Genomic DNA, 14,771 nt, shown 5'->3' with positions numbered 1-14,771 from the left:
GACAACATGATTGCTAAGGCCCTTTTTTGACTTTTAAATTCTACCCTGCTTGGATTTGCACATACAACATCTGATCTCATTTGCACAAATTTTCTGGAGCAGAGCTTTATCTTTTTCCAATGTATATTTTCCTGTGTTTGATGTCAGACAGCCTGAGGAGAGGAGTGTTTGGGGGTCGCAATGGGAAGGGAGGGTGCAGAAGAAGGGGGAAGGTTAGAGCAGAGTTAGATAGAGAGGGAGTGTGGGAAGTGGAAGGAAAGGAACATGTTTCTCTTCTAGGCAGAAGATGAATCATGAGGAAAAGAGGGACAGGAGGTAGGAACTGACTAACCATAGAGCATGGGCAGTACCAAGGACAGAGAAATGGAGTCAACTCTAAGGTTCTAATTAGAATGATTTGGAGGTACCCCTTCACATCCTCACTCAGAGTTGGGCCACTCTCATTTGAGGGAATTTCTTTTGAGAAGAAACATATCAATTGTTACAATAATCATTAAAAATGTTTCTCTATTTAGCAAGTATTTACTCTGTGCAGGGCTCAGTGTTAGGTCTTAGGGAGAATAAGGGAACAAGTGCCCAAGGGAAGTACATGACAGCCATACACAACAGTGGGAACCTTCAGTCAGCTGGCCAGTGCCGACAGAAGAGTTGGCAAAGCCCTAGTCTTGAATCCCAGTTCAGGTTCTGCATCTCAGTTACTTCTCCCCTCTCCCCCTTTCTGTCTCAAATTCTATACAACTTGAATGCATATGTTTTTGCTTTTATATTGAATTGAAACCTGGGACAAAAAGAAAGCCTGAATCCAATCTCATCACACCTCTGAGTGATGCTATTTCCCCCAAGAACTGAAAAACAGAATCAGTGGTCTAAAGGCATCATTCCCTTTTCTCTCTCCCTCATGTTGTAGTCATACCAGTTGGACCACCTGCCTTCCTCCTCCTCGTCTCCTTTTTCCCGTTGCCGGGGACTGATTGCTTTCTTGAGAGGAGATAAAACATAGGAAGAGAAGAGGCAAACACTCAGACTACGTGGGGCTGCACTATGATACTCTTCTCCATACAGTCAGTCCCTGCCAGCACCTCACTGGGCTAATATCCTCTAGCTCAGTGCTAGACATCTATATGACCAATAGCAAGCTTGCTTTGTGGACAGACCCTGGAAGTTAAACTCCACGGATTTTGTGAAGAAGTCTCCAAGGTGGAGCTGCCCCTGCTCAGGGGGTTAATATTATGTATGATTATATGACGATTTGGTTTTGTCTTTCCCAGGATCTCAGGGGAGAGACATCTCATGTGAATGTAATCAGAACTGTCCTATCCCCTGGTCTTGGTTGAGATCTGCAATTCTGGGCAGCTTTTAAAAAATTTATTTATTTATTTTAAAATATTTTTACATGGTTCCATGATTCATATTGTCTCCCTCCCTTCTTTCCTCCCACCTCCCAAAGCTGACAAGCAATTCCCCTGGGTTATACATGTATTATCACTTGATATCTATTTCCATATTATTCATTTTTTCTGGGGAGCTTTTTTAATAGGACAAAACAATTCACAGAGCATGTCAATGAATCACTCAGTCCCTGAATCACTTCTTAGTAGTCAATCTAGCTTGAATGAACTGAAAACTTTAAAAAACTGGAAAAGTGTCAATTGCTTTGTGCTACAGATTATTAAGGATATCATACAATTAAAGAGAATACAAATTGCTTTAGCTGAAAGATGAGTTATCTGTCATACTTAGTAATACATTACATAATACTTACCTTTAAGTTATTTAAAACCTCATAATTTGTTGATAATGTTGCAAGTCTTACCTTTGTATCCTTGCTCAGTTTCCCTGAGATCAATTTTGGTTATTGGTTTGAAATCAATATCCCATAACCGTATGCACCCATCTCGACCACCAGTGGCAAAGCCCTCATCACAGGCGTACATGCTAAAGATTCCAGCCTGTTAAACCAATAATGTGATTGTCAGCAATTCAATCATTTTAAGAATAGGCTATATAGACATTTCTTTTTATCATTAGACAAAGGAAACATTCATTCTTGTAAACTGTTAGTGGATCTAATTATTATGAATTCTTAGACAATTTTGCTTAGAAAGGAAATGTTCTCCAACTAAAAAATAATGTAAGAAAAAAAAGTTGAGGATCTATTTATTTGAAGCAATCCTTTCCACTATAATATTTGACTATGCATTGTGACCAATATTCTATAGTACTATCACAACTAAAGCAAATAGGAAAATAGTAGATACTCAAAGGTTATGTATAAATGGCTTTTATAAAGAAGCTTTAAACCTATCATGGAACACTGAAATAAACTGCTGCTCACAATAATTGAGCAAAGACAAGAAGTAAGCAATACAGATTTTTTTTTAATGGATACAGTAATTCCTGAAAAGGGATTTTAAAAGTTCAGTTCAATATCTCTTGGAATCTAATTGGAACTGAAAGTAAGAATTGCATTTTCTGGGGCCCAACCAAAAATACATCTGTAACAGCTTGTGCGGAGTTTTTTCACCTTTGAAGCAGCTTCACCACTTAAAGATTACCATGTTTTTCCCATTAAGTTTTCTTCAACATGTTTGAGTTCCATTATAGTAAGGTGGCATCATTCGATGCTACATAGAAAAAGATTGGTTCTCTCTACTCACTGACTTTTTGTGACTTTGAAAAGAAAATAATTGGCTTCTTTACCAAATTAAGGCACCTTCTCCAATAGTATTTTGCATGAAGGTCATGCAAGGTGGAGGACTTAAGAAATGAGAAGATTGGTCAATGATATGGAAAACAAAAACTTAATGTTTACATAGACCCAATTTTTTTTTTGTGTTACCAAGAATGGGGCTCTTCAAAGACTATGTGTAACATTCCATTCATTTTTAAGGCCATGTATCAGTGAAGGGCAATATGAAAGCTTCTGGGGGACAATAAAATCTGATGTTTGGTTTAAATTATTAAGCAAACTCCTATACACTACAGACTTTTTCAAAGGGTTTTCCCTTCCACATTTTTCTTTATTCTTCTTTCCCTGGCACTTGTCACTTCAGCACTTTCTATTTTAGCAACTGTAACTGCAGTAAATTATTTCATTTTATTTAGAAACAGAATTTTACCTTCCGTGTTAGAATCAATACTGAGTATTTGTTACAAAGTAGAAGAGCAGCAAGGGGTAGGCAATGGGGGGCAGGGTGGGAAGTGTTAGTGACTTGTTCAGGGTCTCACAGTTAGGTAGTGTCACATTTGAACCCAGGACCTCCTGTCTCTAGTCCTGACTTTCAATCCACTAAGCCACTTTGTGACTTCAGTAAGTTAAATAATCTTTTTTTTTATGTTTTGGAGGTTGATAGTTTTCCTGTCTGACCAAAGAGATCAGAATGGGAAGGATGGCACTGTCCTCCTGTTTTTAATTTCTCGCTGTCAAAACAAAGGGCTATACTTGTTGTCGTGTGACACGTGATGTGGTAGGAAGGCTATTCATCTATACTTTCAGAGTAATCAAAATAAACATTGCTAAGGTCAAAGTGAAATAATAAGAGATGGTATTTAGAGATTATCTTAAGGTTTACAAAATGCTTTGCAAATATTATCTAATTTTTATCCTCACTACAACCCTGGGAGATAGGTGCTACTATTACCTCCCATTTTACAGGTGAGGAAATTGAGGCAGATAAAAGTTAGGTGACTTAACTAAGGTCACAAAGTTAGTGAGTGTCTGAGGCTGGCTTAAACTCAGCTCTTCCTGATTCTAGCTCTAGTTCTTTATTGTACTATGGGAATAAATCTAGTAAAGTTGTAAGAGGAGATAAGGCACTGTGGACTGGGGCTTTGTAGATCTCTAAGTCAGTAGGAAAGGAAGGTACAATGGTGAAGGTGGTAAATCGAGGTGGTAGGAGAGGTAAGGGAATGACTATCCACTTTACCATGTAACTCTAAAAAATCATGAATCTTATTTCACAGTAAGATTAATTGCTGGAAATAATATAATTAATGATAGAATTATAAATATCAGATGCCTAGATTTTATAAACCATATTACTGATTAGTATCACTGGTTCTAAGGTCAACAGCTCCAGAGAATGTCATTTAAGTGTTGCGACCTTGAAATGCATTTTCTCCTCAGCATCTTAGGAAATAGTCAAGAGACATAACAGGTGTTCAACTTGAAACCTAATCCTTCATTTTTAATGTTCCTTTAACTCATGCTGAGTGCTCATTGAGGCCAGCTTGGTCCTAAGGAGTGAATCAAAAATGTAAAGGTTGTGTCTTCAATGACTTCCCAAGCTATCCCCCAATTCCCTCGTCACTGTACTTACACTATGAGCGCCTTGAATCGTGCGGACTAAATTTAGCCCTTTCCAGACATAGATATCTCCATTTAAAGCACCAGAATAGGTCACATCTTCTTTGGCACATGCAAGGCAAAGGATCGTCTGTAGATCCCCTGTTTTGCCAAATATTCCTCTTTTTGCAGTCAGGGCATTTCCACATAGTGTCCAAAACTATAGAACAGAAACAATAGATTAAAAACCATCTTCAAAAACAGATCATTCCAGAATCTCTCATCACTGATATGTTTGCTAGGGTTGTACAGCCTAAGGAGCTAATAGAGAACTCTGTACCTGAGCTAGTGAGTTTATTAAGGGAGGAAGCCAGAAAAACCTGAAATCTTTTAACCTAAACTAACTAATACTATCACAATGCTAAAAATCTAAAGCATCTTTAAAAAAGCTTCTGTGGTAAAGAATTGTAATAATAGTTTTCATATGTTGATTCAGATTTCATAAGGAACATTTCTTCATTTTGTATGTTCCTTATAGTCCTGTGTAAAAAATATGATTATATGTTTTCAGTGTTTTGCTAATTAAGGAACTAGCTCTGTTTGCATTTTGGCAATGAGTTACTAATACTTGTCAAATTATTTCAATTTTTAGTACCAAGAAAGTCAGTAACCTCAAGGAATTTGAGTAACTTGTTAGTCAATTAGAGTCAATGGAAAGTGGGAGGTGGAACACAAGAGTTTTAAAAAGCAAAACATGCTTGTAATATTCCAAATATCCTCATATATCTAAAATTATTTACTGGTTAATTAGAGGCAGACTGAGAGCTGGAAAATGTGGTGAGTTAGGATGGGAAAAAACATTGGCTTTGGACTCTGAATACCTGGACTTGAATCCCAGCTCCACTATTTATTACCTTGGTGAACTTGGGCAGTTTGCTAAACCTTGTTAAGCATCAATTTCTTCATCTGTAAAATGAGGGGGTGCTACTAGATGGCTTTTAAGATCCCCTCCAACTTTCTGAGTTCTGAAGGTTTCTTTTAAGTAAATATCTATGCTTCGATGTCTCATTTCTCTTTGATTAATTATTTATATTATCAATAATAATTATTGATATAATCAATGATTATTGATATTATCTAGAGATAATATCAATTATCAGTAAATAGCATTGTACCTCAGTATACTGAAATGGGAAAAGCTGCTGCTTCATTATTATTCTAGGTACTAATTTTTCCTTTCTCTATTATGTAGTATAAATGTCGATTTTATTTTGAGAGGTAGCACGTCATAGCAGAGCTCCCTAAATTCCTAAGTCAAAGTGTCACCTTTGACATAGAGAGGTTATATGACCTTAGGCAAACCATTTTACTTCTTAATGATGTAGGCAGTTTCCAAAAATTTTAAGTTGAGGAGTAGTTGCTGATATGCATTGATTGAGGTCTATATCATAGACCTTCCTCAAAACTGGCTCCTAGGCTCCATCATTACAGAAGAATGATTCTGGTTCTCAAGGACTACATCACCAGAGTGCAACCACTTTCTGGCATGTTCCAACAACAAAATATGTCTGCTGTTCAAGGACCAGCCTAATTAAATATTCAAAAGTTCATCTCAAGCAGGTCGAACATCAAATGAATTATTATTATCATAATTATTATTATTTGCCAAATATCAAGGTCTATGTTACCTTGGTTTGCCAAATTTTCTCAAGTTCTTGGAAGAACTTCTCTCTATCTTTACCTCTACCTTCTTCATATCTACTAAAGGTACTGACACATGGACTCTGTCTTATAGTGATTACCTCCACCAGAAAGACAAATGTAGGTGATGGAGAATTTAGTTTCATCATATACCTGAAGGTAACAAGGAACATTATTTCATGAAATATTTGGTCACTTCTCCTTGTAGTGTTCACACTAGGTGTAAACAAAAAGACCATTAGGAAGGTAGATGTGGCAAATACTTATGGAAGTAAAGAAAAATATTGACTTAGAATACAAACTGGTGTATAAAACATTCTGGAGGGATGGTGGAAAACTGAAACCGACATCAGCTCACAGAATAATGAAAGGTTGTGGGAGATGAAATGAGTCTTTAGAAAACTTTGACTTGAGAATCAACTAAGTCCATACCAAGAGCATTTGTAACTAAAACTGGGAAAGGACAAGAAATGCAACATATATGCTAATACTCCCATACATAGCCATTCTCCGTACCAATGACAGTGGAAGCAATGTTTGACCAGCAACACCTCAATCCCTAAAGTCCATACAAAATTCTAGTCTCTGTTTTCCACCTGACTTGAGAAGAGGAGAAGTGGAAAGATTCTGGCTTGCATCCCAGTAAAAACTGACTCTTAAGAAGATAAAAATAAAGAGCTGTTGACTCTGGCCAACTATGTACAGGAGAAACCTATGCTTGTATGACACAATTCATGGAATTCTTAAAAGGAGAAACTTCCAAAAGAATGAAAAGGGCTGGAAATAGTGTTATTACAAAAACAAAAGAAACTGAGAAAACTTTGGAAATTTCTCGTTTACTTGTCTTTCTCATCTACAAGTTCTTTCTAAGAATGGTTTTTAAGAGGACAGACACTGACAATAGAGCTAGAATGGTACAGGAGAAAGAGAGCAAGCTGACTTACATTTGCAAAATTAAATATCATATTATTTCATGCATAATATGTAAATTATTAAAAGACCTAGAGGGGTTCTCTGTGGAAGCGCCCAGTCAAGAATCATACAAGGTGAGGAGGCATGGATGGGGTACAGAGTGGTACAGAGAGTGTCCACATGGATGAGATAATAGATGTCTCAGAATAGCTGCATGATGCTGAGCATTTGGATGAGAACTGAAAATATTAACCACTTTTCCAAATATTGGGTAAGTGTGTGATCCTACAAGTTACTTACCCTCTCATTACCTCAGACAGCTCTAGAAATGGTAGTTAGATAACACTCTATAGCAATGAAACCATAGGTCTACTCTTGAAAACAAAGTTCCATATACTCTGCCTTTATTAGACACATAGAGAGAATTGTGTTCAGTTCTGAGTGCTATTTTTTAAAGAACACTGAAAATTGGAGAGCAACCTGGAAAATCAAGGGCCTCAGATGGATGCCATAATTAGCATCCATTTTAGGAATTAGGAGTGCTTAGTTTATAGAAGAAAAAAATTTAAAGGGAAATGATGATTATCTCCAAGAGTTTGGAGGACTGCCGTATCAGAGTACATAAATAAGAAGATTCAAATGATACACCTAACATATTGGTGACAAGTCAAGATGGTTTACAGACTCGTCTGCAAAAATGGAGACCAGTCAAATGTAATCTTCTCTATTGTGATAATTTGATGTTTGGAAAACCATAATGTTTTAGAGTGATATTCATTTGCTCTAAAGCAAATGAGATGAATACTCTTATTGCCACTGTTCATCCTAGAAGCATTGGTTGTCTAGTACAATCCCCGAAAGTCCTTTCCTACATTAAAACCCAAAATCTACATGTAAAGGTTGAAGAAGGCTAGACAATGTCAACAAATCTTTTAGGTTTATTTGCTTCAGATTCAATGACGCATACCATCCCAAGTTGTTATTGTTTTTCAAGCCCTCATTTCAGATAATTATAGTTTGACAGTCTGTCTTAAAATGCTGGTAATTAGACAAAATATGCAGGAATTTCACTCAAGGCTTTCACCCAAGGTCTGTCAGATTTTTTTTGGGGGGGGGTACCAACTTGGGTTTAGCTACAATGATTTGATAAAGGAGGTAATTTTAAAAGGTGTATCTTCCAGTTGAATACATAAAATATGAACTGTGATGATCATGGGTTTGTGGTAGAATCTGCTAAATTTTTATCCCCACTAATTTCTTCTTTAGAACAAAATCTTTAAATTGTAGGCAGATAGCAGCAAAGGCTTAGCCATCAGGGGGCTTCCTTAAACTGGACCTAGCTCTCTGGCAGATGCTCTCAATTTGTTTTACAAATGAGTGCTTGTTTTTGCTCTCACTAATGGATCTCTGCTAAAGTGTAATTAATGAAGCTGACAAAAAAAGGGTCCCTGAGATTTTACAAATGAAATTTCTGGAGTCTACTTTTCGATAAAGTGGATTAAAAATCTGAGTTAGTCGAGAAGGAAATAAGTGATGAAAGAAAAAGGAAACATTGTCCCAAACAAGCAGTTTACCTACTTGGTATCCAATAAGCATCATTTGAGGATATTTTGTTCTGCATAAAACTAAGATGAATTAAATAATCAAAAGGGTAGTTTCTAAATTATTTCGTTTCCTGGAGTTCTCTGAGATGAATTACAGTTCAGTTCAAGGACAATTCAACAAACATCTGTTAAGCACTGATGGGTGTGCAGAGGCTAAATGCAGGGGACATTATTGTTTAGTAAGTCCCTCGCTCCATAAAGCTTATAGTTTAGTGGAGTGTACCTAAATAGTGGTTCTATAAAAAATATATATGTATTTTTTTTATTCTTCCAGGTTTGATATATGAAGTATGAAATAGGACCATAAACATGATTTGGGAATTATTTCCTCAGGTTAAATTAGGACCTTTGTACAAAGATTATGAAATGTGTTCAAAGTCAGTAGGGCTGGTAGAGCATCTTGTGCCTGCCAGCCATGTGTGGTACATATTAAGACCCATTCCTTCCCTTATTCTCTTGCCACCAAAGCAGGAAGTACCAGCCTGAGCAGTAAAACAGACTGAAGAAAGAGTATAAGAATTGTTCCTGTAAAAAGCTGGTTGGTAAATGCTTACACCCTCACCAGCTGCCTGCATCATCTCATATAGTAATGCCACCCTTCTGCTGCAGATAATTGTCAAAAATGATTTCACTCTGGAGACAAGGATTTGGTGAAATAAGTTCTTCAAATACAGTCTTATACTGAGGTCTGCATAGCCCCAGAGAAGGTTTTTAATCACAGAGAAGGGGAGGATATTCCTGTAGCAAGAAAACAGTATAGCCCCTTTTCATATTGGTACAAAGAATTATAAAATCATAAATATTATGGAGGGGGGGAGCAATCTGAGAGATTATCTAAATGTGAGAATCTGTTAAGGGGAAAAACTGGGAATGGTTAGCTTGGAGAAGAGAAGACTTAGGCAGGAAGCACCATATCCACTGTTCCATATTTGAAGGACAGGCTTATTGAAGAAAGATCACATTTGTTCTGTTTGGACTCAGAAGGTCAGAATTAGGAGCAATGGCTAGAAGTTGCAAGTAAGCAAGCTTGGGCTTGATGTAAGGAAAAAATTCCTAACAAATAATATTAGCTAAAAGTGAGCTTCTCCAGGAAGTACTGGCTTTCCTCTCATTACAAATCTTCAAGTAAAACCTTGGACTTTTCCATCTCTTCTTCAGCAGTCTTATTTCACCTTGCCATCCTTCAGTACAGAAGTCTGTTTTTCTGGGTAGTTAATTACTGCCCATAACCTCCATTTTAGAACAAAACTGAGGTCAGCCACATTCACATCTCCCAGAGCTGCTACTGACTCTGGATTTCCATTTCCACCCCAGCAAATTTTTCAACAGGAAAATTCCTCCCCCCAGGACCAGACTTTTAAGCTTCCTTTTATATGTTATCTTTCCCCATTACAATGTAAGATCTTGAGCCAAAGGACTACCTTTATTTTTGCTTGTATTTGTATTCCTAGTGCTTAGCACAATGTATGGTACATGCTAAAAAATTAAGAGATACTGGCTCTATCTATCTATCTATCTATCTATCTATCTATCTATCTATCTATCCACCTATCCATCTTTCTATTTTTTCCTTCCTTTTTTCTATTTTCTCCCTTTCTTTCTATTTTCTATCTATCCATCCATCCACCCATCCATTATTCTTTTTTCTATCTTTTTTTCTCTGTCTATCTATCTATCTATCTATCTATGCATCCATCTATTCATCTACCCATCCATCTTTCTATCTTTTTTCTTTCTGTTTATCTATCTATCTATCTATCTATCTATCTATCTATCTATCTATCTATCTATCTATCTATCTATCTATCTATGTTTCTCTTCATATGACCACTTGATGGACTTGTGATAGAGGGGAATTTTTTTTCCAGGTCTAGGCTATAGTAGATTTCCTCTGAAGTATTATAGATAACTTGCAATACAGAGAATCTATATTGCCTTCAGCATTTTTATTTAATATATATAAAGAAGATGATATCCAAAGAAGTAAAACAATATGCCTAAGGTCACAAAATAAAATAGTTAATTTCTTTCTTAATTTTTTTACGTATTTATCTACCAATCTTACAGTCAGAAGACATGTATCCATGTGTCTAGGGTGATCTGGATAAAGCCAAAAGTAATGAATGTTACTTGTGTTAATTTTATTATCTGAGTATTATAAGTCGGGTAATAGTGAACAGAATGGTGTTTTTTTCCCTTCCTTTCTGTCTGACTTCCTGTCTTCCTGCTTTCTTGGTACAGACAGATTTTTAAAAAATGTCCTTATAATTCCATGCTGACTGCAATATGGCTCCTGTTTGCTAAGAAAACATTTCAAAAGATAAAAAAAATCTCCTGGCTTGAGATGCACATAAATATATCCCCCCAAATTTTTAAAAATTATTATTTCAGAGAATTTGAAATATAACTGCTCCAAAAGATGTAATGTTGGAAATATTTTGATCTTTACTTTTAAATATTTAATTAGGTAGAATGCCCTTCCCAGGGCCTGCCGAGTACATTATTTTGTTTATGAAAGTCTGCTTTAGCAGCTAGAATTAGGTATAGACAGGGGAAAGATAGATAAAAGGACCATAGCATTAAGAAAAGTGGGTTTTGTTTTCCCTCTAAAGATGAATTCCTATCAGTTTCTTTAAATTTCCAAATATTTGTATAAAATTACTTCATCTGAAATCTGTTCAAAATAAAATAAAATATGAAAGCAATAAAACTAATTTTACCTTAATATGTTTCACTCCACAACTAACCACTCTGTTTGGCTGATATGGATCCCAGGAAATATCAAAAATCTGTTTTGGGAGAAAAAGGATAAACCATTAAAACAAAATATTTAAAGTTGCTATATTGACAAGCCTAGATATATACCAAAATTAATTTAATTAGCTTTTTCATGTTTAAAAATTTTAGATTCAGTTAAATAGGACACAGGATTACAGTAATTCACTGCATTAGAGCTTTGATAAGAAATGAATTAAGTTAGATCAGAGATTCTTAACCTGGGGTCCAAAGACTCTATGGATAAATCTCAGGAAGTCTATAAATTTGGATGGGGGGGAAATGAATCTTTGTTTTTACTAACCTTTGATTTCCATTGCATTCATATGTATTCTATTTTATGCATATTAAAATATTATTGGCTTCACCAGTCTGCCAAAGGGGTCCATGACATGCAAAACATTAAGAACCCATAGCATAAAGGACGGGAAAATCTAGTGACTGTGTCAAATTTTTCTTATTTCCTTGCCCTTGCTTATTGAAAGCTTGAGGCTTTACTAAGCCGAGATATAAACAACTAAAACCATTTAGAACCAACTGATGGCATTTTCTGTAAAAATGCAATGAAGAACCTTCAGATATATTTACAGAAGAAATGCATTAACTAGTAAAGTGCTAAGACAATTCACTAACAGTATGTTTAAGGTCCTATTTATGTGGAAAATATGAATAGACTGCATTTTCCCAAATATCTTAAAATGTTTCTGCTGATTTTACTTCTTAATACTTTTGCAGATAGCTGTGAATAATGTTAGTCTCAATTTGGAAATGGGAAAAGCAAGACAAAGAGAAGTAAACCGATTATCAGCACTAATAATAAAACCCAAGTCTTTTGTCTTATGGGGACAGTAATAATTTATGTTGGACCAATAACAAATATTATGTTAATTTACAACTATCCTCTAAAAAGAACTGAATAGGAGAGAGACTATCATAAAAGATATTACCATTACCCCCAAAATTTAAGACTTGAAAATGAGGTGAGTTTGTTTTGTAGTGAGAATGACGATAACTAGTGGATCACCTATGTGTTCCATTGATATTCACGCAATATCGTAAGTGACAGAAAACCCACCATGTGTTGAGTAGATCCCTTTTGGGGAATTTAAGAGAAGACATAGATAAAAGTTATGGATGGGTTGCAATGTGCACTATTATAGGGTATACCAATAGCAATGAGATCACAAATACAGATCCCTTAAATTAAGGTTCAAGCTCACATCACTTTGCATTTGTATCCCTGCCTGGTTTCAACTCTATAGAACAAGTTACCCTTTGGGGTCCTGTTCTGTTCCTCTACTCCTCTGCTTTCTTGCCACTTTTTTCATATTGTTTCCCCCTTTAGAATGTAAAAGTGCCCTCTTTGAGGTAGGGAGTGACTTTCTTTTTTATTCATTGTAACCCCAGCAATTAGCACAATAACTGGCACATAGTAGGTGCTTAATAAATGTTTATTGGATTGGATCAGATTGCAAATACAACTCCTAAATGAGGTACCCACTTACTGTTAATGTCCCCCTCAATGATCTATGTGTGTATGCATATTCATACATATATAATGTTTACTCATTTGTGCACATGTTGCTCCATGTAAATTTGGTGAGGGTAGAGGCTGATTTATTATAATCTTTATATCTTCTGATACCTAGCACAATCTCTGGGACACAGTAGTGCTTAATAAATACTTGCTGAATTAATGAATTAGTATAGGCTACGTAATTTGTAGGAAGCCTGTGCTGAAAAATCCATTTGATTTACTGGAAAATTTTTTAGACTTCTCTTTATACTTGTAAATGAACTCAAAGTAGATAATACTATATGTATGATTACAATGTTCTCAAAGCAAGACAGGGAAAGACATAAAGAACAAAGAAAAAAATAAAATGATATTCAGAAGAAATTTTCAGAGGAATTTAGATAGAGAATAGGTTCACAGAAACAATGGATTCTTTCTTTCGGTAAAATTTCCCTAGCTCAAAGTGTTCTTCCCAATTTTAGTTTGCCATATCCATGCAAATAGAACAGATGTGATATTGGTACTAGGCATTGGCTCCGTTTATACTACAGAATGGAGTTCAGGTGTAGGAAGGGTGATTAAGACATAAATGAGAGATTGTAGTATAATTGTTTGTAATTACTACCACGAAGCTTGTAGATGGGCGTGCTATAATCAGTATATCTGTAAGGTAGGATGGTGTGTGAGACAGAGCTAGGAGTCAGGTTTTCCTGACCCTAAGTCATGCCTCTAACACACACTAGGTGTGTGATGCTGGGCAAGTGTCTTAAATTCTTAGTGCTCCATCAGTTGCATTGACCGAGAGCATTTCCTCTCTAGGAGTTTACTGGAGCAATGAAATCATAATTCTTGCCTTGAGCTTCTCATCTAACCATCATTCCCACTTCTTCCCTCAATGGATATTAAGGAGGTAGAGTCCAAATGTGGGGTTCTGCTCTCATTACTGATGAAAAGAAATCACTATTAAATTGCTATCTGATCCATTCCAATCACTATCTATTTCTCTCCTTCCAGTTTCATCTACAAATGCTCTTGAGGGGACTTGGTTTATAAGATTTCATGACCAGCACTCTTCAGACTTATTACTTTTAGGCTTCAGGCTACTTCAATTCATTTAACATCCAGACAGAGAAGTAGATTCCCTATACTGATGCAGTTTCAGTTATATTTTTTTAGAGTGATGATTTCCATTTTAAACTAATAAATTGAGATTCTGGTCTTCTGTTGGTTTGGCTAGTGTGCCACAGCTTGCTAAGAACCATCCACCGTGGACTTGTAAGGCTGAAGACCAGATCCTTATAATACAATTGAATCAGGCTACATTACTAACTCAAAGGGATCCCCTAAACCCACAAACCTCCTTCTATTAGTTTACTTTATATAAAAATACTCACCTAAAAATGAAAATATATTCAATATTTAAATAACCTTTCAGGAGGGATACCTACTTAAATGACAACACTTCAGTGGGTCTGTGATGTGTACTTTTTTTTAACCCTTACCTTCTCTCTTAATATCAATTCCAAGACAGAAGAGTGGCAAGGCTTAGGCAATCAGGGTTAAGTATTTTGCCCGGGGTTACCCAGAGAGGAAATGGCTGAGGTCAAATTTGAACCCAGGTCCTCCTGACTTCAGTTCTGGCACTCTATCCACTGTGCTCCCTAGTTGCCCTCATGGCCTCCACTTCTTCCTCATCCATGTTTTCTTCTCAGTTTATGTGATTCTTCCTTAATCCTCCATAGAGTTTGTACTTAGGACTCTAAAAGGCCTCTCTGGTTCTTTCTTTCTTTCTTTTTTTTTTTATTTTAAACCCTTAACTTCTGTGTATTGACTTATAGGTGGAAGAGTGGTAAGGGTAGGCAATGGGGGTGAAGTGACTTGCCCAGGGTCACACAGCTGGGAAGGGTCTGAGGTCGGATTTGAACCTAGGACCTCCTGTCTCTAGGCCTGGCTCTCAATCCATTGAACTACCCAGCTG

The 14,771-nt window shown here is 36.2% G+C and overlaps 1 protein-coding gene across 1 annotated transcript in view; it reads right to left on the bottom strand.

The window, feature by feature from the left end:
* EML6 (EMAP like 6) overlaps positions 1 to 14,771 on the bottom strand; it is a 301,241-nt gene that overhangs the window by 133,532 nt on the left and 152,938 nt on the right. The window contains exons 4-6 of the mRNA XM_044659473.1: positions 11,223 to 11,291; positions 4,320 to 4,505; positions 1,814 to 1,949 (exon numbers count right to left, since the gene is read on the bottom strand). Of these exons, the coding sequence (XP_044515408.1) occupies positions 1,814 to 1,949; positions 4,320 to 4,505; positions 11,223 to 11,291 (391 nt within the window). The remainder of the gene's footprint in view (positions 1 to 1,813; positions 1,950 to 4,319; positions 4,506 to 11,222; positions 11,292 to 14,771) is intronic.

The sequence above is a fragment of the Gracilinanus agilis genome, chromosome 2 (genome assembly GCF_016433145.1).
Source record: "Gracilinanus agilis isolate LMUSP501 chromosome 2, AgileGrace, whole genome shotgun sequence".
In the NCBI taxonomy this organism is placed as follows: Eukaryota; Metazoa; Chordata; class Mammalia; order Didelphimorphia; family Didelphidae; genus Gracilinanus; species Gracilinanus agilis.
Note: the sequence above shows the minus strand (reverse complement) of the source record. Positions and strands in the feature narration are given on the sequence as shown.